Source organism: Balaenoptera ricei, chromosome 14, assembly GCF_028023285.1.
Source record: "Balaenoptera ricei isolate mBalRic1 chromosome 14, mBalRic1.hap2, whole genome shotgun sequence".
In the NCBI taxonomy this organism is placed as follows: Eukaryota; Metazoa; Chordata; class Mammalia; order Artiodactyla; family Balaenopteridae; genus Balaenoptera; species Balaenoptera ricei.
In genome coordinates, this window is record NC_082652.1 from 19,799,400 (window position 1) to 19,823,009 (window position 23,610).

The following is a 23,610-nucleotide window of genomic DNA, read 5'->3' on the forward strand; positions in this document are numbered from 1 at the left end:
TGAGGTAAATCCCACCAGGCATCAGCTTAAAGGCAGGCGTGGAAGAGTTCTCCTTGGTTTGAAAGAGGCCATCACCCCCTGGGTAATTAGGCCAAGCTCTACTGCATTAAAGATGCTGGTAAGGAGGAAAGGCAGTGAGCTGGGAGCTGTTAATGGCTACCTATAATCAGAGAGAGATTGAATTACACAAAGAGCCTAACTGTCCAAGGAGAATTCAAACCAGCTATTTTTAGGCATCACCAAAGGCTCCTGTGAGCTGTTGGAAATTCAAACAGCTTGAGTTGGGTGCCACTCAGAGTGAATTGAGGAATTTTCATTTCAGGAAGGAGGGTGCATCACCACTACTCCATAACAGGCACTGTGCTATGTGCTTTCTCAATTTTATCTCACTTGGTGGTCAGAGCAATCTTTCAAGGTTGGAATTGTCCCCATTTTACAGATGAGGCATTTGCAGCTCAGACAGAATGACTGGCTTGACCAAAATCAACACAGCAAGTAAGTGAAGGAGCTGGGATAGAAACAATGTCTGTCTGATTTCAAAATCTACAATCATTGCTCCCATAGCCTTCCTGGATTATGGTTCATGGAGAAGAGCAAACCAATTCTCCCCCATCATGATGCAGAAGGAGAAAAAATTTTCTAGCTAACATCTCCTTGGCCCTACACAGCAGAACACATGAAGACCCATATGAATTATAAAATTCAGGGGTCCCAGGCATATATCAAGGGAAAGGAGAGGCCTCCAGGCCCGGCAAAGAAGGAGCTAGACATAGCCCATCCATCCAATATGACTTTCCGTGGTCATCTGAGGCTCCCCTCAGCAGAACTGGTTAAAATGGAGTATCAGTGAACAAAAAGTACAAGCATTGCACATTTCCCTTCTAACCTTCAAAGACAGAAAATTGCCAGAACTAACAACAGTACACAAGAGTCACTTATGTAAATTGTGATCCATAAGTCAAGATCTATTTTTTCAGTGATAACATGAGCTTCACAATACTTTCACCAAGATAGAAAAGAAAAAACAAGAGGGAAAAGTGCTGAGTCCTGGGAGAGGCTGGGCTGCAGTCATGGGGGTTTTAGGCGGCACTGAAGGATGGTCAGCACCACGGACAGCCACCCACGGGACCCACTTATATATTGTATATTTTGTGTAATTCTAATGAACCTTGCAATGCAAATCTTGCAAGAATCTTTCAGGCAAATGAAATCTCTTGCAACACCCTATAAAGCCATAATACTCTCAAATCGCCAGCAGGTCTCTGCCCCTGGGAAGAGAAGCTACACTTGCTGACACATTCAGCAAACTGCTGTGAAAAAATTGTAATCCAACCAAGAAGGAAGTCCATTTCTCGGTTCTTTTGTAACAAGGGCAAAGAGTCCATGTGCCCGAGAGTCTGTGGCAAGAAAGAATAGCAGGGTGCCTGCAGACATTTGCTCTGCCAACCTTTTAATGCTCTCACTACTGTAGGAGCACTCCATCACCTCAGAAACACGTAGGCTGGCTTCCCACGCAAGGTGGACACCCCACCAGAGCGGTGCTTGGGCGATAATAAGCCTCCTTTGGATCTTCACAGTCATTAAGAGTTCTGTGCCACTGCTCAGGGAAACACAATTAGGACACGGTGTTAATACAAACTAATGACTCTACAAATGGAATCTGGTTTCCACCATACCTGTTTCCTGGAGTGTTTGCTCATCGCCCTCCCTAATGTAATGCATGCTAGTGTCGTGTGCCAATGGAAGGCCTCCCTTTCTGACTTATTTGTGTATAAATCAGATCTCAGGAATGGGAAGCCACTGAGTCAGAACAAAGGCACTGGATATTCTGTATTGTGTAGAGTCAGGACGCAGGGCAGAAGGAGAGGTCAGGGGTCAAGGAGGAAAGGAGATAAGTTAAATCCAAGGAACACTCCCAAAAGAGAGGCAATGGGGTCCAAAATCCAATACAAGAGGTCAAGGTGTCTACAGCACTATATAGAGTTAGCACTCAAACCAGGAGTCAGAGACCTGGGTTCCAGCCTATGCTCAGTCCCTAAGAAGCACTGTGGCCTTGGAAAAATCATGCCTGCCCATCATCTCTAGAAATTACCTCTCGGCTTTTGCACACTCTATTCCCTCTGCCTAGATTTCTCCCCCACCCTTTGGCAATTTGTTGAGTCTGGATATCCTCCTCTTTTACACCAGGCAAAATCCTATGCATCTTTCAAGACCTTAATCAGTCAGCTCTCTTTTGTGGAGCCTCCCGCAGAGCTGTTCAATTTAGCCACTTGTGCTGTCTGGGCCTCAGTTTCTAAAGCTGTAAAATGAAGCATCAGTGAGGAAGGTGCTTCCAACAGGTCATTCAAAACGTCACCTTTGCTGATCCTTTTGTTCACGGCTGAATACAAGACTCTCCCTTTCACCTGGAAATCTTAGAATGAGATTCAGCTCAAATGTTGCTCCCGTGGCTTCTATATATACACCCCATGCTTGAACAGATCCCACTGGTCTTGGGTCTGTCTCTCCACTAGATGGTGATCTCCTTGAGGGCAGGGACTGTGCTTTATTCCCCATTGTCCTCTCCACGCCTAATACACATGGGAGCAATCAAGTGTTTAATGAACAGTCCCCATGCTCTCTCCAAATACCATGTTGCCAACTGGGAGCCCACTAGGAGTCCCAATTTGACAAACCATCTGTCTCCTTATCCAAGCCACTTCCATTCTCATCTCAGCCACAGTAGCCTTGAGATTAGTAAGGCTTAGATTTCCTTCAGGAGTTTCCAGCTGAAGGTGCCCAAGCTTCCAACCTTGTACAGTGACGATTCAGAACAACTGGGGTGGACTTAGAGAATCCAGGACTCCCCTCTCAGTAGAAATGAATGGGTTCCCCGTCTTCGACATAAATACAAAGATTCCTTTCTCAGATGGAACAAAACACCACTGCAGAGGTGGGCAAGCTGAGGGGCACAGCAGCATTCCCATCAGCCTCAGGGGTTTCTCACCAGCCACCACCCACACAGCCCTCCCACTGCTACCAGGGCAAAACACACCCAATTGTAACGGGATCTAGCAGTCTCGGTGTGTTGAGGTTTATATATTTCAGCTGACTGAAAAATCTTTGATGGTCCACGAGAGTGTTATTATACCAGGTGATCTCAATAGTGTGTGTGTGTGCGTGTCTGTGTGTGTGTGTGTGTGTGTGTGTGAGAGAGAGAGAGAGAGAGAGAGAGAGAGAGAGACAGACAGACAGAGAGAGAGACAGAGACAGAAAGACAGGAGAATGTTCATATTACCCAGCCCATCTGAACATTAACCAAAAGGAGGTCTAGCTAATAGTGGCTGATGACATACACAGCCCAATTCTTGTTATCTAGCTCAGCATCATCCACTAGAATGTTCTAGTGGCATCAGCTTTCGCTCTAAATACACACAACTTTAAGGCCATCTCTTCATATGGTCAACGTCGCCATCAAAATAATGTAAACATTGGCATAAAGAAATCAATATTGGGGATGATAAATCTGCTATCAAATTAAAACCTCATTACACTAATGGCCAAACCAGAGACTTGCTGTATGGACATTATCCAGCCTGGATTTCACACACCCTCCCCGCCCTCTGCCAGCCAGACCTGCAGAGCTGGATGAACTGAGGCAACGATGGGGAGGCAGATGGTGCCTCCGTTTCTAGAAATCAGCCGCTTTGTAAATTGGCGGCACGCGGGACCCCGTTGTAAAGCAAAGCTTGAACAGGGCTTCAGAAACATGGGGTTTGGAAAACAGAACACAGTGTCAAGCACACCAGCAATGAATTTTTATAAACAAAGACATTCATACGGAAGAGGCCTTTCTCTGCATGCAGACAGGCATTTAGGTTCTGCCAAATCCACCTGGGTGGGCAGGCTGACATTCTGGGCGGACCTTGTCAGCTCCACGGAGGTCTAAGGCCTTATTGTTCAAAGTATGGTCCATGGACCAGCAACCTAGCATCACCTGGGAACTCCTTAGAAATGCAGAATCTCACTGGTTGAATCAGAATCTGCATTTTAACAAGATCTCCCTAGGGTTCATTGGAGCATTCAAATTTGGGATTCTTAGTTCTGGATTCCTGTTCCTACCTCAGGACTGCATCAGAAGAGTAACCAGGACAAACCTCAGCCCTCTGTCTTTCGTCAAGGCCATTAGCTCTTCGTATAGGTCTGAAGGTCACCTTTGAGGTCACAAGACTGTGTGACCTTGGGCAGGCTTACTTAAATTCATCAAGCCTCGGTTTCCTCACTGTAAAATGGAGATAATTAACCACGGTAACTTCCTGAAAAGTCTGTAGGGAAGGGAAACAAAATCAGGCTTGCAGTGGGCTCAGCACAGTGCCTGGCACACGGCAGATGCTTGATAAATAGACATTAACTGCTATTAAACACCCAGAGAGGGGACAACGGGACAATATCCACAGAAGAGGGGGTGGCTCTTGTCCTCGGCTATTCATCCCCTTCCCTCCCTCAGTTTGGAAACTGGAGAGATATTCCAACAAGACTGAGGCACTGGCAGGCAAGGGATAAATTCTCTCTACAGGAGCATTAAACACATAAGCTCTGGAGTTGGTTTAAATCCTCTGCTGCTGGTGTGACATTGAGCCTCAGTCTCTTCATCTGTAAAATGGGAGTGGGTGAATAACAGTGCGATTTCAAGGGTCATCATGAGGATTAGATGTGCTCTCCCATAGAAGGCACTTGGAAAACAATGAAGTGTTTGCTGTTGTCACTGTCATTGTCACCATCGTTAGACACAATCTGCTTTCAGAAAATGAGGAAGGACAGGCCAGCTCAGGCTCTAGCTGTTTGCTAAGGAGGAAGAGGGGCGTGGCTGGAGGTGAGGCTGGGGCAGGATGGTGGCAGCCTTGGAGGGCAGCCAAGGGCTTAGGAGCGGTGGGAGCCGTGGAAGGTACAGGTGGGCGCTCAGGTGGGCGAGGGCAGAGAGGGGAGGGGCCGACTCACGTACACCTGCGGGCTGACTCCTGGGCCAGCTGCAGCCGGTAGACGGAGAGGCGGTTGGCGCCACCGCACACGCTGCCCCGCTCGCCCTTGCAGTCCATGTCACACTCCGCCTCGCTCACGTTTGTCGCCTGGATCTTGTGGCCACAGTAGCACTCGGCGCCGAACTCCAGCCCAGCATACAGGTAACCCCTGGGGGAGGCTGCTGTCAGGCCAGGGTAACTGCCACCATGGAGACCCCAGGGACAGGGTGACTCACCTAGTGAGGAGGCCTGGGGGACGGGAGGGCTCTGGGGACCAGGAGGTCCCAGGGGAAATGGAGAGACAGATGATGGAAGGTGGGGGTAACAGAGAGACCCCAGGGGACAGAGGAGACCTCAGGGGACAGGAGACAGAAGCTTCCAGGAGACAGGGAGACCCCAGAGAAATGAGGAGATTGGGGTGGGGGTCTCCCTATCTCCCTGGACGAGGGGAAACAAGGAAGACCTTGGGCGTCAGGGAGACCCAGGGAGATCTGAGGTACAGGGATACCCCAAGGGACAGGGGGATCTGGACTGAGAATAAGGAGACCCTGAGAGGGTCAGGGAGGCTAAGGGGTTAGAAAGTCTTGGAGGTGGGATGGGCAGGAAGCCAAGAAGGAATACAAGGAGGTCCCTGGAGGACAGGGAGACTCTGGAAGGGGACAAGACCCCAGGGACCACCTGCTTCCATCCCTGCCTCATGTCTCACACCCCCATACACTTACCCACATAGACACACAATGTCATATTCACACCCATCTACATATACCTTCAACACACAGGACACTTCACACACACACCCCTCTGGTCCTGTGGTCCCTCTGCCCCACCCACTCTCTTGTTCTTCCCTGTCTAGAGTCACAAGCCAATCATATCTGCAAAGTCCAGCCTCTTTATTCCAGGAAACATCCCCCAGAAATGCCTCTATGTCCCCTGAGAGGAGCTGGACCCAGGGGAGGGAGCAGGGACTCTCGTATGTCTTTGGAAGGTGGCAAAACCAAGGTCACGTATCCAGCCAAGTAAAAAATTCCTTTCCTTAAAACAAAAAAAAATATCCAGGCACTGCAAGATTGTCAATTTTTTTCATAGCTATGGAATCATTTCCTAAAAAGGACTTTTAGTAAGGACCTGTTCTCTAAACAGATGAAAAGGGAATTGCTTGCTCTGGCTCACGGGGTAGGTATGAAGTGGTGGGGGAGAGGGGAGTAGGACAACCCCTGCTCAGTCCTCTTGCCCACTGTGGCCTCTGAGGCATTTTCCAGAATTGTGAAAGCTCCTTGGGGGAGCAGCCTGCAAAATACTGGTCATGCAAGGCTGGACCTATGGGAGGTGTCAGCTCACGCCATCACTCGGGACTTCTGGGGGCTGGCTGGAGAGACAGACACACCCAGACTCATGTCTCCAAACACCCCTACTACTCGGGTAGCGTGTGATCACACGGTCACCTGGGCAGACGCAGTAAGAGCAGCTTAAACTATCTGGGCATCTTGGAGCTGGGCCAACCTCCTTCTTCCACCTGTCTGCCACTGTCTCTCTCAAGCCTTGGTTCTCAGGTGCCCCTGGGGCCCGTCTCATATAATTGGACCCACTGATAGAAGGAACACTGGACAGCAGGAGTTTCTAAAATTTCCCAGCTGGGTGTGAAAATCAGAGCAGTGGTGCTCCAACCATAGTTCCAGGACCAACAGCATCCAGTGTCACCTGGGAACTTGTTAAAAATGCAGATTCTTGGGCCCCACCTCAAACCCACTAAATCAAAGGCTGGGGGTGGGGCCCGGCAATCTGTTTTGAGAGATTCCAGGTGATGCTGACGTGCGTCCTGGAGCTCACAGCCTAGATGGAGTGACAAGCGCTTAACAAGAAAACGCCAGCAGAGTGAGATGAGGGGTGAGATGGAATAAGTCGCAGATTGTGGAAATGCAGAAGAGGCCCCCAACCTGCCTGGGGTGTCAGGAGAGACTTCTCAGAGGAGGTGACAGCCAAGGTGGAGCTTCAGAAGATGAGTCAGATCAACTCGCGTAATTCACTCTGGTTCAGTGCATACTGTCTGGCTGCCTACATGGGTTTCCAGATGGATGCAGAGATGAGTCAGCTGCAGCCCTACCCACAAGGGGCTCCCCAGCTAGGTGGGGAGGCAGAAGCAAGAACGGGCTTGGGCCACAGAATGGAAATAGCTTACATTTGCTCTCTTCCAGGCACTGTTCTCAAATATTTGCTTTGCAAATATTAACTCTTCAACTCCCACAAGACCTGTCTGAGGGTGTGGACTCTGAAATTCACTTCTGTCTCCCCACCATTCAATAAATAAATTAAAGAATCAATATCCTCAAGAGCTTGGAGTCTTTCCCAAGCTGGAGATGGTCCTGGGCTCAGGATTTCAATGGTGGACTGTTCTGGAAGCTGATTATAAAGGGGACAGTGTTTCCTAGTCAGGAACTGAGGGGAGAGTCCCTTGGCCACTCACTTGCCCATTTCCACTCCAGCCATGCAGTGGAGCCCCTCTAGAGCTTGTGATCACCAGAGGCAACTGGCTAGAGTCTGAAGATGAGCATGGGGACCCAGGGCACAGGGGAGGAGAAGGTCAGCTCACTCCACAGTGCCTCTAGGGCAGCAGTGCTGGTTCCCAGGCCTGGACTGAGGGTCTCAACTCGCCAGTCCTCTGGGGCCTTATCCACTCTTGGAAAGTCAGCCCCCCCCACCCCCAGTGCATGTTCTAATCAAGAACATCATTTTCTTCTTAGATTGGAAAACACTGTCTGGACAGGTGAGTGTTTCTCCCTGGCAGAGAAACAAATAGTTTCTTGGCTGGTAAACCATTAAATAGCCCTGATCCAAGGCTCCCACCTCACCCTTCCCACGGGCATCACACAAGCCTCATGCTCACAGACTCACACTTGCCTGCATGTAAACACCCACTTGTGCTTTCCGCACAATTCGGGACCCTTGCAAACATATCCACAGAGACTCCTGCACTCACAGCTACTGTTATTTAACGACAGTTAGGTATTGGCATTAAGCTTACAAACATATGACCCTGCATACTGTACACTGCAAACTCACTCCTAGGTAGAGTCTCACAAATGCCCATAGACCAACTCCCTGCTCAGTTGCATGCATGTATGCATGTGCGCACACACACACACACACACACACACACACACACATACACATCACCCTTTCCTTGTAGCCGCATGTTCATCCTCCATCATGCCCTCCCATGGAAAAAGAAAGACCACCACAGGTAGGAATCTGAGAAGGAAGGGGTCTGAATGCCTGGGACACTGGTGGGGCCCTACCGTTCTGCACAGTTGTCCTGGCAACGGAAGATGGTCATCTTTTTGTAGTCGAAAAAGGACACGCCTCGAAGGGCCCGGCTCTGGGTGTCATCCAGGTAGCAGCCGATGTACTTAGCTTTGGGGAGATGAGAAAAGTCAGATTTGGCAGGGGGGACAAAGCTGAAAGGGTCTCAGGAGTAACCAGTGTGCCTCTGGCTATGTGGCCTTGCTGACCTTTTGGTACCAATTCCTTCCTCTGAGCAGTAAAGTAGAAACAAGAGAGACTGAAACTCATGTGCATTGGCAGAACATGATCTATAAGGGCAGTGGTGTCCCATGGGTAAGGCTGTGGGCCCTGGAGGTCAACAGAGAGGAGGGAGGGACCTTTCCAAGGCCAGGGTTAAGGTCATGCCCCTGGGCTCTACTGGTGACAACTGGGCACCCAGTAACCCAAGCCAACATCATTCCCTAAGCACCAAGCAGATGAGACCTGTATTAGGACAGCTCTGAAGAGCTTGATAAGTTGACCGCCTGTTATCATTTCTACAAGGTGGCTTAAGGTGTTGTTTTCCCTTGGAAGGAACACTGGCCTGGGATATCTCAAGATCTAGGTTGTCATAGGACTTTGGTTACATTCTAGTGCTGACCTAGTGCATTTAGGCCAGTTAACCTCTCTGAGGCCTAGTTTTCTTCATTGTGGGGATGAAAATATCAGCCCAATGAGGTTAAAATGGACTTATTTGTATAAACGTCTCTACCACAGTGTCTTGAATATAACAGGCACAAAGTTAAGGTGAGTGGAATAAAATACCAGCCATTCACAGTGCTGTATAAGTACTTTACAGTTTTCCCACCTTGTGGGCCAAGGTGAATGCTTTCATCCAAAAGGAAATTTTTAAATAATGTAAAACAACTATACAATTATAAACCATTCACTTAGTTTTCTTAAAGTAGTACACGTGTTCCTGTACTTCCTGGTAAATAGTACACAAAGATGGTACTTTACAGTTTATAAAGTCTTTTCCCATATGTTCTTACAATCATTATTATTAATTTGGACATGCACTTTGCTAAGTGCTTTACACATATTGTCTCAGTGAATCCTTAGAATGACCCTATGAGGTAAATATTAATATTCCCACTCAATGCAGAAGAGGAAGCTGAGGCCCAGAGAGGCTAAGTCACCTGCCCAAGGAAACACAGCTTATACCTGTGGAGTTAGGTTTGGACCCAAGCAATCTGGCTGCAGAGCCCATGTTCTGAACTACTGCTTGTTTCTCTTTGAATCCGAGAATCTTTGCAATGACCCAGGTGCAATGACCCTTGGCATGCTTAAATTCTTTTCTTAGATGATTGAACAGAGGCCCAGAAAGGTGAAGTGAGCTGTCTGAGACCTGAAACTAATTGATGGTAGAACAAAGATTTAAATCTAGATCTATGGCACCCCAAACCAGTGCTCTTTCCACCCTTGCACTTGGAAATAACTGAAGGTTAGACTGAGGACCCAGCCAGCCCTTGGAATTAAACGGCCCTCATAGGGAATGACTGAGGGAAATATTACATGCCACTTGATCTCATTCATGGGTGGGCTGCTGTCTATTTAAACTGTGGGCTTCTTGTCCCCCTCACTCATGGTGGAGAGCAGGGTCTAGCAGAGGATACAGGCTCATTATGGAGCAACAGTTTCTCTCAACACCACCCTGGTAAGTGCAGAATTTGTCAGTCTCGCTGGAGATGCGTCTCATCCCTGATCACCTTGAATTTCTTTCATAAGACAGAGGTGATTTGGTCAACTAAGAACAGTCCATCTTTAAAAGAAACATTGCCTCCCTGGAGCGGGCACATCAGATGGTGACAGCTCTGGAAAAGCCTACATCTTGTCACTGTGCTTGTTCAACAATGCATGTCCCTCCTGTGTCACAGAAGGAACCACGGCCCTGGGGCATGGATGCTATTTACATCTGGGCTGGGAGTGAGAACTTCCACGGGCCATGGTGCTGAGAGCTTCACACCAACTTTAGCTCAATAGTTCGCTAGAGGACAGAGTGTCCAAGGATGGGCAGGAGGAGAAAAAAAAGGAGGAAGGAGAGGGAGGGAGAGGGGAAGGGGGGAAATGGTTGTTTTATTTTGTCAGCATGAGGTCACTGTCATCAGATCAAAAGCTCTGTGTGTGTGTGTGTGTGTGAGAGAGAGAGAGAGAGAGAGAGAGGAGAGAATATGTATTGAGTATCTACTATGTGCTATCTACTTTACTAAGTGCCATGCCTTATTTTAAAAAATTCAGTCCTCACACCCTTATTAACCCATTTTATAGGTGAAGAGGCTGATCCTAATGACTATCATATCTCTCTGTCTTAGACGCAAATCTTTGTTTTGGCATACGGTATATGTTCTGACTGGTAACCACCCATGTTACTCCATGTTACTCGTTTTTAAGTAGAATTCGCAACTATGTAGTCTGCCTATGTTACTACAGCTTGGAAGTGTCTCACTTAAAATTTAAGCCCAGATCTGTCCTCCAGCCATTTTACATTTGGGGAGGCTTCACTTCCATTTGGCCCACAGACTTCAGGATCACAAGGCGCCACACTGAGTCCTGATGGAGAGTAACACTCGTGACCCAGAACTGCCGGGCTTGGAGTTGGATGTACTATGACCATGGGTGGTCTCACCTTAGGGTGAGGGTAGGTGCATTTGGCCATATATGGGATAGTGGATTGTGTTAGATGAGATTTTTACAATCAAATTAATAGCAGTGAGAGTGTATGTACACACACATGTCCTCTACAGGGTGAAGGGGTGGACTGTAATGGTACTGTTTGTGCCTTCAAAGCACCCCCTCTTCCTATTTTTCTGTTAACAGATCTTAGCTGCCCTGACCATGAGGAGACACTGACCTTGAAAGAGCCAATCATATTGCACCTGCCACCAGCCAGTGATTGATGGCTACAGGGAAGGGCACATGACCCATTCTTTGGATTTTTATAGATTAAAGCTGGGAGAAAGAAATCTGTTTCCCTTGGGTTATGACACTGGCATTCTCTAAGCCCAGAGCTACTGACAGCCACAATCCCTGGCATCAAAGTCAGTCTGTATAGGAGAAGAACCAAGCTAAGTCAGAGGCGAGCAGAGATGAGAGTTAGGAAGAGAAGGGCACAAATCATTCATTTGAAAATCTAGCCCCTTCGGTAGTTTGGTGACAAGACACAATACATTTTCTTCTTTAGCTTAAGCTGATTCAAGATGGGTTTTTGTCCCTTGCCACCAAAGGTGCACTGACTAATATGTTGATTGTCAAGTTAAGTTGCTTGAGTCCACCCAGCTTGGAGAGTCTAGACTACATCCATGTCTAGGCTGCTTTTTCCCATGTACCACATTCAGTCTCGGCTTGGGAGAAGGGCTGCTCCATCCTCCAAGAGAGGCCTTCCTGGAGGGATGATGGGAGAGGGAGGGTCTTTTAGGGAGAAGAGTTGAGATTTGACCATAAGTCCAACTGCCCCTAAGCCTGGGCTTTTAAATGTTGTACCACCCCTTCCCTAACCCTCCCACAGGCCAGGCATCAGGCTGAGATGTCCTACATAACAGGTGCTCAAGGACTTGTTGGGTGAACAGATGACCTTCCATTTCTTCATCTGTCAACAGGAGGATAAAAGAGATACATGGTACCGTCACTGATGCTCCGGAGAAGCATGGGCGTGTTACATACTGTGACCCGATGGACGGGCTGAGATCTCTGGGTCAGGAAATGGATATTGAGTCTGTTTGCTCCCTGTCCTGGGCAAGTGCTGGTGACTCTTTCCCCGCTGACCCTTCAGTGCAGGCTGCGGCCAACGCAACCGGTGACCCTGTCCCTGGAGCTCTGTCACCCTGCTAGCAATGAGCTCATCAGCCGGGGTAGTGTCCAGCCCACTTCTGCCGTTTTCCAAAGGCCCCGCCTCAAGTTCTGCTGTGGTGGCAGAATCTCCCGGAGATGAGGTGGAGATCGAGTATGCAACACAGGGACAAAAATCACAGGTCACTCAAGGGTGCATTAATGGCCGAGTTCACATAATCTTATCAGTTTATCTCTGCAGCCATCTAAATATTGCTGAAATGGCAAAGTCCTGTCCCAGCCTGCCTATTTATCTCAAGCACAGAAACCATGAGGGGTGAGCCCAGGAGAGCACAGGCATCTGGAAAGGAGCTCTCCTGACTGTGTTTTTTCCCCTTTCCTTTTTTTTTCTTTTGCTTCAATTAATCTTCCTTTTCAAGAAATTTTGCTCTCTTCAATGAAAGTAATTTGTTAAAAAGATAGCTACACATATGCTAATTTGTATTCCTCTTATTTACTGTCTGTGAGTAGATTCACAGACAGGAGGCACCAGATCTGGGTTCTAATCCTGACACTGCAGTAGCCTTGCAGTATTACTCAAGCTCCTGCCTGAAAAGTGGGAATAGTTATGGGTTGAATTGTGCCCCTCATCAAAAAAAAAAAAAAAAAAAAAAAAAAGATAGGTTGAAGTCCTAAGCCCAGTACCTCAGAATGTGACCTTATTTGGAAATAAGGTCATTGGTGATGTAATTAGCTATGAGGTGATACTGGAGTAGGTGGGTCCCAATCCAATGTGAATGGTGTCCCTGTAAGAAAGTGGCTCTCTGAAGACCCAGAGACACAAGGAGAAGGTCATGTGAAAACAGAGGCAATGACTGGCGTTATACAGCTGCAAGGAATGCCAAGGGCGCCTGCTGATGCCAGAAGCTGGGAGAAAGGCTTGGAACAGATTTCCTCTTAGAGCCTTTGAGAGCCCATCTTTTTTTTTTTTTTTTAAGGAAATATGGGCTTGCTTTAAATTTATTTATTTATTATTTTTGGCTGTGTTGGGTCTTCGTTTCTGTGCGAGGGCTTTCTCTAGTTGTGGCAAGCGAGGGCCACTCTTCATCGCAGTGCGCGGGCCTCTCACTATCGCGGCCTCTCTTGTTGCTGAGAGCCCATCTTGATTTTGGACTTCTGGCCTCCAGAACTTCAAGGTAATACATTTCTGTTGTTTCAAGACACCCAGTTCATGATATTTTGGTTATAGCAGCCCTCAGACTCTAATACAGGGGTAATTTTTTTTTTTTTTTTTTGTAGGAATTCCTTTATTTTTTATTTATTTATTTATTTAGTTTTGGCTGTGTTGGGTCTTCGTTTCTGTGCGAGGGCTTTCTCTAGTCGTGGCAAGCGGGGGCCACTCTTCATCGCGGTGCGCGGGCCTCTCACTATCGCGGCCTCTCTTGTCGTGGAGCACAGGCTCCAGACGCGCAGGCTCAGTAGTTGTGGCTCACGGGCCTAGTTGCTCTGCGGCATGTGGGATCTTCCCAGACCAGGGCTCGAACCCGTGTCCCCTGCATTGGCAGGCAGATTCTCAACTACTGCGCCACCAGGGAAGCCCAGGGGTAATTTTAAGATTGACTGTAAGATTGATCTCTTCATGGAGAAGAGAAACTGTATGTTCCTGCTGGGAATTCTCCGCCATCTTGGAAAGTTGTCCTTCAAGAGGATCACTCCAGTGCTATCTGGGTTTCCTTGCACAGGGAATAGAATTTCCTGCTCATATCTAGGCTTCCCTGGGGTCGAAGGGATGCATCTTTCACTTTGGTCAAGGCCCATGGATCTTGCAGGCTCAGCTCAACTATCACCTCCCCCAGGAAGGCAGCCATGATACAGCCCCATGACCGAACGGGATCCCTCCTTTGGGATCCCAGAGTCCCCTGGCTTACCCCACCTTAACACTTTTCTGAAACAATTTCCCAAGTATTGTCCATTATTTTTTCAAATTAGAAATAATTTAGGCCCATTGGGGAAGAACTTTTAACAAAATGAAAAAGTGCTATAGTAGGGGAAAGCAGGATATGATGCTATATATACAGCATTCTGTTCTTTAGAAATACACGCATAAAGGAAAAAGACAGGAAGGTAAAGGTGATACACCAACAGTGTTGACTGGGACTGTTGCTGGATGGTGGGACTCTGGGCTATTTTTTTTTTCATCTCTTTTTTGCTACGTATTCTAATTTTTCTACTTTGATAATCCAGAAAAAAGTTATTTTTGAAAACATAATTTATCTTTTACTTGCCTGTCTTCCCCCAGGAGGGTGTGAATATTCCTCACAGGAAAAAAAAAACTGTGCTTGAATCATTCTTGTGTCTCCAGCTCCCAGCATAAGGCGGGGCATACAGACATGCAGTAAATATGGAATGAATGAATGATTGCAGTTGGGGATTCTATAGCTCAGTGGTTAAGAATAAGAGCCTTGGATTCAGACAGAATCGGGTTGGAGTCTGCTCTGCCTCTTAGCAGCTGTGTGACATGGGGGGCAAGTCATTTACTCTCTCTGACCCTCTGTTTCTTAATGCATGAAAAGAGTTTAATACTTCCTACCTGATGTGAGGCTGAGTATGAGCACACAGTCTCCAACACAGAGCAGACCCTCCATAATCTGCAGAGATTGCATCCTCAGCTGGAGGAGATGGGGAGTGGGTGCCCTGCTGTCCCTTCCAAAAATGCTGACTAAATATCCCCGTGTCCTTCTTTACACCCAGCCCACCCGCTCTGTAATCTGGGGGAAACAGAAACAGCACAGACTTTGAAATCAAACTGGATTTGGCTCCTGACTCTGGTCCCAACAACTGGGTCACCTAAGGTAAGTCAAATCACCTCTGTTTTCTCCTACAGAATTACAGTATTAATAATAATAGCCGGCACGTGCTAACTGCTAACTGTGTGCCAGACTCTGTGCTGAGTACTTTCTGTGTGTTGAGAAGTGAGACGATGTAGTGGTTAAGGTTCAGGTGTAAGATTCAAACCACCTGGGTTCAAATATTGGTATACCCGCTCCTCCAGCTGGATAACCTTGGGCAGGTTACCTAGCCTCTCTGTGCCTCAGTTTCTTCCCTGTATGGGGGAGTTAATAACAGTGTCTACTTAATTGAGTTGCTACGAAGATTACATGAGGTAATAGATGCAAAGGGTTTAGAACAGTGCCTGGCATTTAGAGAGCATGCTATTGATTTATCTTATATAATCATCACATCAGTCATCTGATGTTAAGTACTTTTTATCTCCCAAAGGAAACTGAGGCTCAGAGAGGTGAAGTGACCTGCCCAAAGCTGCACAGCCAGCAAGCTGCAGAACTGGGATTTGAACCCTCATTTGGCTGCTCAGAGCACAGGATTTCGCAAGCCTAGCAAGGTGACTGGCACATTGTAGGTGCCAGCTCCACCCAGGAAGTCAGACTTCCTGCCCAGCCCCAGCCCAGCTTGGGAGCAGCTCCACCCTCACCTCCTGCGCCGTGATGGGCTCCGAATCCTTTACAGCTTAAGTCTTACATCACTGCATCAAGCAGAGCCCTTGCCAGCTTCAGAGAAAAGCCAAATGTGTTTAGCATCAGGTCAAAGAAGCGTCTCGTTTTTATTAGCGTTAATCTAATATGTTGTCTTTCCTTGCTGAACTCTGAATAAGTTAATCAAGGACAGTCTGAATTTGTGTTTTCTTAATAAGACCATCTGATTCCAAAGCTGCCTGCTGAGAGCTCTGGGGTCCAGGCTTCTTTCTTATTTTCTCTTCCTTCTGTCTTTATATTTTATAAAATATATAAGATTTCCAGAGGCAGGGGGGATGGCGTGGTAGAGAAGAAGGCTCACAAACTTTGGAATTAAATGGACCTTGTTTCAAACCTCAGTTCTTCCACTCACTACCTGCGTAACCTGGGGTAAGTGACTTCTCCCTGAGTTTAAAATTTTCCCATTTGTAAAATAGGATCATAGTCTCTAACTTTTTGAGTTGTTGTGATAACTACATAAGGCAATGAAGCACTTATAACATGGTCTAGCCAATGATGACCATTCGATAGATGTTTAGCTATTACTTCTACTACTAACAGCAGCAACTATTAAGTGACCTATTATTATAAACCGGGAGGTGTAATAAGCATTTTACGCATATCATTCCATTCAAATAACACATGAAAAGCAAATGGGGCAGTGACTGGCGTGAAGCAGGTGCTCAAGAAATGGTAATAATTACTCGTAATAGTGGCAGTGGTATTTCATTCTCATAACAAATGGGGGGATGTTGTTATTGTCGTTGGATAAATCAACTGTGCCACTAGGGAATCATATTCTACCAAAGGACCTCGATAAACACAGGCAATTACCATTCACATAAGGGCCATGACAGGGAGTACAGAGGAGGAACATTCGATCAAGCCTGGGGGGAGCAGTCAGGGACAATTTCCTGGAGGTGAGCTAAGCTGAGATCTGGAGGAAGAGTAGAGCTAAGCCTGTGGAGACACTCCAGGCAGAGGGCTGGTCATTCATTCATCTGTCCATCCAATCACTCATTCATTCAACCAGTAGGTACTGAGCGCCATCTTTGTTCCTGGTGCTGTCCCAAGTGCTGATAGAATGAGGTGACCAAGACAGGCACTATCCCTGCCTTCTTGGAGCTGACGGTCTAGTAGTAGAGACAGACTATAAACCAGAAAGCAAGTAAAAATGAGATACTTTCAGATAGTGATAAGTACTGTGACAAAAATAGAGCTGGGGAATCTGGTCCTGACCAGGCACAAAGTGGGGCTACTTTAGGACAGTCCAGGAAGACCTCTACAGGGTGGCAAGGTTTGACTGAGGTCCAGGGGGAAGGGAGGAAGGGAGCCATGCAAAGATATGGGGAAGAACATCCCAGATGGACAGGACTATCTATACAAAGATTTCTAGGTAGGATAAGACTTGGTGTGTTCAATGAACAGCAAGAAGGATAATGGGGAGGAGTGTGTGGTGAGGAGGGGTGGGAAATGTTATAACATGAAGCTGGATTGGTGGGCCATGGTGGGGACTCTGGAATTTATCCTAAGTATGATGGGAGCATATCCTAAGGCGCAGGCTTGTGGCAAACTTTGGGGTTTGCAAAGTAGCAGAAGGAGTTTGGAGTGGCTGGGGTGAGATGAAGCTTACTGATTGGAGAAGGTAGAGAGGGAAGCCACATCATGATTTCTCCATCAGTGTAGCACCTCACACCTCAACTGTGCCTACAAGACAGGGTCCCTTACCCAGGAAGATTCACAAGAATTTCCTGATCACCCATAATGTGCAGGCATTGTGCTAGGTGTTTCCATAGCCATGTCTCATTAAACTCTCAGGAGAAACCTGGCAGGGAGGGGGTCATTATTCCCATTTTACAGACGACAAGACTGAGGCATGAGAAGGTAAAGCCACTTGCCTGGACCACACGGCTGGTTGGAGTGGAGCTGGACTATGAATCCAAGTCCTCCAATCCATTCTGCCACCTCCCACAATCCCCTTCACCTCCCTGTGAAGTTTTCGAAGAGGCAGAATTCTAGGAAATTCCTGAGGGTGAGACGGTAGGGTCTTCCGGATGCTCCTGAGCCAGGTGCAGGGTGGGACTGAAGCAGGGAAATGTGCTCCCCGGGATGAGTCCCCTCCATTAGTCCTGCTTCCTTCCGCAGTGGGAGAAGGGGTTTTTCATAGGTTGAATCACAGCAGAAGCGTGACATGTGGCAGGGAACACAAGGGCTAGGGAGGTTTTCCTTCTGTCCTGATTGGTCGTAGATCCTCCCAAACCATCTGTCCCAGATTCTGGAAACATCCATTCGTGTTAATCTCATGAACTGCAGGGGTTGTGGGATCCTCCCCAGAATGCGGGTTAGATGGGCAGACATTGGCTGACTCTGGGAGGTAGTCATAGAGCCAGCATCCAGGCCAGACGGGTCTGATTTGAACTTACCACTTACCAGTTATGTGGCCCTGGAGAAGTGTCTTCCCTTCTTCAAGCCTGTTTGCACGTCTGTTAACTGGGCATAAGTTCATATTCCTTGTTTAAGTCCGTGGAGTGTAGTGAAAATCAAATGAGGTAATGCACTTAGGAAGAAAAGCCCTTTTTGACTGTGACAGGCTAAGAAAACGCAACGAAATATGCCCAGGGCCATGAGGTTCCCCAAGTGCCATCACTGAGAGATCCAGCAAAGTGAACTGAGAGGCAATGCAGTGGAGCAGAAGCTCTGCCACTAGCTAGCTGTGTAAACTTGGGCTCTCGGTGCCTCAGTTTCCTCACCTTTAAAATGGGAATAATAGCACCTATCACATAGAGTTGTGGTGATAATTCAACGCATGTCAAGTGCTTAGAAAAGTACTTAGCCCTTAGTAAGTGCTCAATAGATGCTAGGTGTTTTGATTTTCAAGTGTATGTAACAAGGGCTAAAAAAGGCTGCAGGGGAGGGTCAGACTTTGGACTCTGACAGATTCAGGGTTCAAATCTAAGCTTGGCTGCTTACAAGCTGTGTGCCCTTGAGCAAGCTACTTAATGTCTCTGAGCTTCAGTTTTCTCCTCTGTGAAACCTCTTGCATGTATGATGACTGGTTCCTATTAAACACTGAACACTGGCAGCTGTTATTATATTATTATCATCATCCCCCTTCCCTTCTCCTCAGCCACCTTCCAAGCCCAGATGCTCACCCCTCTTACCTCGCTCCTCCTCCTTCTCCCGGATGACCCTCCCCTTGAGGGCCCGGCTCCAGGCTCCCCCGTAGTCCCCCAGCTTGGCTCTCTCATTCCCGTCCTTGCCCTTGAACCAGGGTCCATACCTGCGGGCGATGCTCGAGGTTTCACCTGTATCCCGGAAGGCTCTGCCCAGATTTAAGTCACCCAAAAAGGCCAGCTCAGCGCCCTCCGCTGGGGCCCCCGCAGCGGGGTTGGCCTGGTTCTGGGAGACAGCAGGCTGACCCACAAAACCAGAGTGAAGGAAGACGAGGCTCCCAGCTGTCAGGTAGAGCACCAGGAAGGTAAAGAAACGTACAGGTTTCCTGCGGAAGTACCGCTGGAATTTGAACCAGAGCTTGGCCATAGCGGGATCATTCCGGACTGGATCGTTTCGGCTCCGCTGGGGGCTGGGAGGTGTGATCCAGGGAGGGAACGGAGGCAGGGCTCTGCTTCTCAAGCTTCCCTTAGCGATGGAGCCCCTGGGGGTCTTCAGTCTTAATCCGTCTGCGAAGGTGACTGCCAAGATCAGAGTGGGAGGGCAAGTCCAATGCTTGGCTGAAGCCAAGAGAATAGAGGACAGAGTTCACCAGCCCTCCCGGAGTCAAGGTGAGCTTCTTTGGGCCATGAAAGGGGTTTTGAGGCTCGGGACACGCAGGAGTTGGTCCCATTTTCCTACATCTTGTTCTTTGCCTCAGAGTTCCCAAAGAACTTTGAAAATAGCAATCGGAGGAGGATTTTGTGAGGGTTCACCAGCAGCTGGAGTTCGCTTCTTGCCCTTTCTCAGTTGCTCAGGCCTATAGGGGCTGGATTATTTCACTGAGGGCCATGTCTGGCCTCTTCCCCAGCTGGGGACCAAGCTCAGCGTGTCCACCTGGCAGAAACAGAAGCTAGCGGGCTTTCATCCGGTTAAGCATTCCGGCTCAGGGCTGTCACCTGCAAAACAGCACAGGTACAGGCATAAGAGGTCTCCTCACAGAGGCCAGAACTCGAAGCGTTCTTGAACATTCTCAAGGGGGGATGCAGAGTCAGAGAGGGGAGGAAACCAGTGGCTCAAAGCACCCAGCAGTGCTGGGTAGAAGCGAATCCTACTGGGTCCTGGTTTGAGGGCAAGCTTTATCTTGGACAAGCACAGGTTCTTATGCCCCACACGTCTGCATATTTGTCAAATATACACTGATTCGTGGGTTACTTCCAGGCCAAAAAGTACTTCCTAGGTACTTGCTGAACTGTCTGCTGGACCTGGCTGGTACTGAACCAGATCAAATTCATTCATTTTTTGTTTTCCAACAAATGTTTAGCGAGCACCTAGTGTGTAGCAGGCACTGTCCTAGGTGCTGGAAATAAAGCTGTAAACCAGAGAGACACAGTCCCATCCCTCACAGGGCTCACATGGTAATGGGAGAGATCAAATCCATAGCCCCTCTCTTCTATCCAAGGAAGAAAAGAATGAAGGAAAGCAGAATTATTTAGCAACATACGCATTCACTCAGTATTTATTGAGTGTCTCTGGTATGCCCTGCTTTGTGCCAAGCCTTCTATGTGTATTAATAATTCTTCCCCATGTTCCTGTGGGAAGTAACTATTTCCCATTTTACAGATGAGGAAACTGAGGACACACAACTGGTGAGCGGTGGCGGTGGGATTTGAACCCAGGATGGTCCAAACACAAAACCGCAGCTCTGAACCCCTGCCTTTTTGACGCTCTTTCTGCAAGTGATGGTCTGGGCATCACTTGGGAATCCAGAGACAGCCCCCAAAGCAGCAGCCCATCTCCACTGCCTCTCAATGACCAGCAGTGGCTCATCCTTTGAGGGTCCCTCAGAGTGTGGTCTGAGGAGCATCTGATTCAGAATCACTTGGCAGCCTGGTTAAACATGAAGTTTCCTGACCTCTCCAACCAGAATCTCTGGTTGAAGAGGACACCTACAGGTGTAACAAGGTGCCCTCAGGTGATGGTAATGAGCACAAAGGTTTGAGAACCACGGCTTTATGAGTAAACATTCAGAATCATCAGACAGGAGGAAAATAGAATCTAAATTAGAAAATAGAAGACTCCACTTGGCCTATGTTGTTTCATTTTACCACCAGCAGGGGGCCTCATGACAATCTTGGCCAGTGCAAAGAATTCAGCTGTCAGCCAATGGGTGATTTGAATGGTAACAGCCCCTACCAATCCAGACAGCAGCATGGGAGTTTAACTGTGGTTCAAGGTAGAGTCCAGTGTCCCTCCATATGCCATCCTATTAATTCAGGAATTAAGTACTGAGCACCTACATGCACCAGCTACTGTTGCAGGCACTTGGAATAATTAAATGAACAAAACAGCCCCAAATCCATGCTCTTGCGGGGTCAAACTATCTGTTCACCCATCCATCCATCCATCCATCCATCATCCTTTAATCTATCCAGCAATCCACCTACCCATCCGTCAAGTCACAATCTATTCACCCATCCATCATCCATTCTTTAATCTATCCATCAATTCACCTACCCCTCCATCCATTCATCATTAATCTATTCATTAATCCATCCACCCATCCATCCATCGTCCATTCATCTGAACTGTAGCAGCCCATTCATCCATCCAACTCTCCACCCATCCATTCATCCACCCATTCTTCCATTCATTTAACAACATGTGTTGCTTGCCTACTGTATGTGCGCTTGGAATGCAGAAATAATTCAGAGTTGCTGCTTTCAGAGAATTCAGAGTCTACTGAGGGAGCCAGCAATTTAAACAATCACTATACTAAATCACTATACTACATAGACAATGATAAATCCCATAGTAGATGTATATATGATATAGAGCAGCAATTAATATTAACAGCTAATGTTTACCAAGCACTTATTATGTGCCAGATACTGCTCTAAATGCTTACATACTCTGATTTAATTCTCATAACAATTCAATGAGGGAGATCTGTATCTATTTTACAGAGGCGAGGAATGAGGCTCAGAATTATTAAGCAACTTGTCCAGGGCCGCACAGCTGTGAAGTTGCAGCTGGATTGTGAACCGAGGCCCATCTGATTTCACAGCTTGTATTCCTAACCACACGCCTATTCTGGACTTATATCCCTTTGAGAATATGGCGAAAACTATAGACATATGCCCAGAAAAGAGCCCTTGCACATAAGCTCCTAGATTTTGGCTTACAATGTCAAGGGGTTTCTGGACCCCGGGGTAAGAAGCCCTGGAATGCAGGAGCCCAGAGAAGTGAGGGTCTGTAGCTGCCCTGAAGGGCTTCTCCCAGGAGGGGTCTTTAAGCTGGCAGGCCTTGCAAGGGGAGTCAGCTTTCTGTGTGAAGGAACAGCAGAAGGACACCTTAGGGAGGAGGAACAGCACACACCGCCGGCGGGGCACTGGGTGGAGGCAGCCAAGGAGCTTAGGGCATGGTGAGAATGCAGGGAAGCGCTGGGTGGGGTCAGACCATGGGGAGCCTTGAATGCCAAGCTCAGAAGTCTGGACTGTGCTCTAACTGAAGTTTCACCAGTCTCTTATCAGCTAGAAAGCCTCCAGGCAGAGAGTTGTGCCCCACGGCATTTCATGTAGATCACACACATGGCAGAGATTTCTGCAGCTGGGACAGGATGAAAAAAGGCCAGCAGCCCTGAAGGGAATGGGCAGGGGAGACCAGCCCTTCCAGAGACAGGCAAGCAAGAGCATGGCCTCTGGAGGCAGACCGACCTGGGGTCAAACCCTGCCTCTTCCGCCCGCCACCGATGTGATTGGGGCAAGACACCTCTTCTCACTGACTGAGGCTCCTTTCCTGGGGAGTGGACAATAAGAAGCTTGACACCACCCCCGCCCCGCAAATATTGCTGGCAGGCTTGCATTAAAAATTGTAGGAAGACTGCCTGGCACATAGTAGGTGCTCAAGAAAAGCCTCCAGCCACTGCCCCTCTCGTGAGCACATGTGAGCTGCCATCAGAGCCCCTTGCTACAGCAGCACATTTGCTGCGAGCATGAAGACAGCAAAGATTTCAGCTGTTCTGTTCCCTGCGGCTTTTTGTCTCTCCGAGGATATTTCTGGGTGTAGTTCTTTTTTGTTGTTCCCTTCTCATTCTTTTATATTTCAACACATCTTTCCTCTAAGTGGGTGCCAAATGGGTTTTAAGAGGATAATGAGGGCTTCCCTGGTGGCGCAGTGGTTGAGAATCTGCCTGCCGATGCAGGGGACACGGGTTCGAGCCCTGGTCCGGGAAGATCCCACATGCCACGGAGCGACTAGGCCCGTGAGCCACAACTACTGAGCCTGCGCGTCTGGAGCCCGTGCTCCGCGACAAGAGAGGCCGCGATAGTGAGAGGCCTGCGCACCGCGATGAAGAGTGGCCCCCGCTTGCCACAACTAGAAGAAAGCCCTCGCACAGAAACGAAGACCCAACACAGCCATAAATAAATAAATAAATAAACAAATCTCATAATAGGAAAAAAAACCAGATTTAAGAGGATAATGAGCTCATTAGAAGCTGGCAGGGAACAGAAAGAGACTGAGGCAGCAGTGGTGGGAGGAGCGAGTGGGGGAAGGGGGGTTCTGACTTGAGTCACCCACACCATCCTGCCAGTGCCAGGAGGTGGGGGCGTCACCTGAACGGAGAACACCTTGGAATCTGAGCCCCATGTAAATGGGACCCGACCTGTGCTCTCACAGTGTCAGCCCCAGCCTCTGGCACACAGTAGGTTCCCAAGAAACACTAGTGCAGAAAATGAGTGAGAAGACTCAGAGGACTGACCTCTCCCTGGGGCTTAAACCTACACCAATGGGTCTGTGCCATGTGCCAAACGCCCCGCATGACAGCCTAAGGGAGCCATAAATTCAGG

General features: G+C 48.1%; 1 protein-coding gene across 1 annotated transcript in view; it reads right to left on the reverse strand.

Moving 5' to 3' along the window:
* Positions 1-19,150, reverse strand: part of WSCD2 (WSC domain containing 2) — a 43,432-nt gene extending 24,282 nt beyond the window's left edge. Inside the window, exons 1-3 of the mRNA XM_059894752.1 lie at positions 18,772-19,150; positions 8,291-8,405; positions 4,982-5,166 (exon numbers count right to left, since the gene is read on the reverse strand). Of these exons, the coding sequence (XP_059750735.1) occupies positions 4,982-5,166; positions 8,291-8,405; positions 18,772-19,150 (679 nt within the window). The remainder of the gene's footprint in view (positions 1-4,981; positions 5,167-8,290; positions 8,406-18,771) is intronic.
* Positions 19,151-23,610: the final 4,460 nt, after the last annotated feature.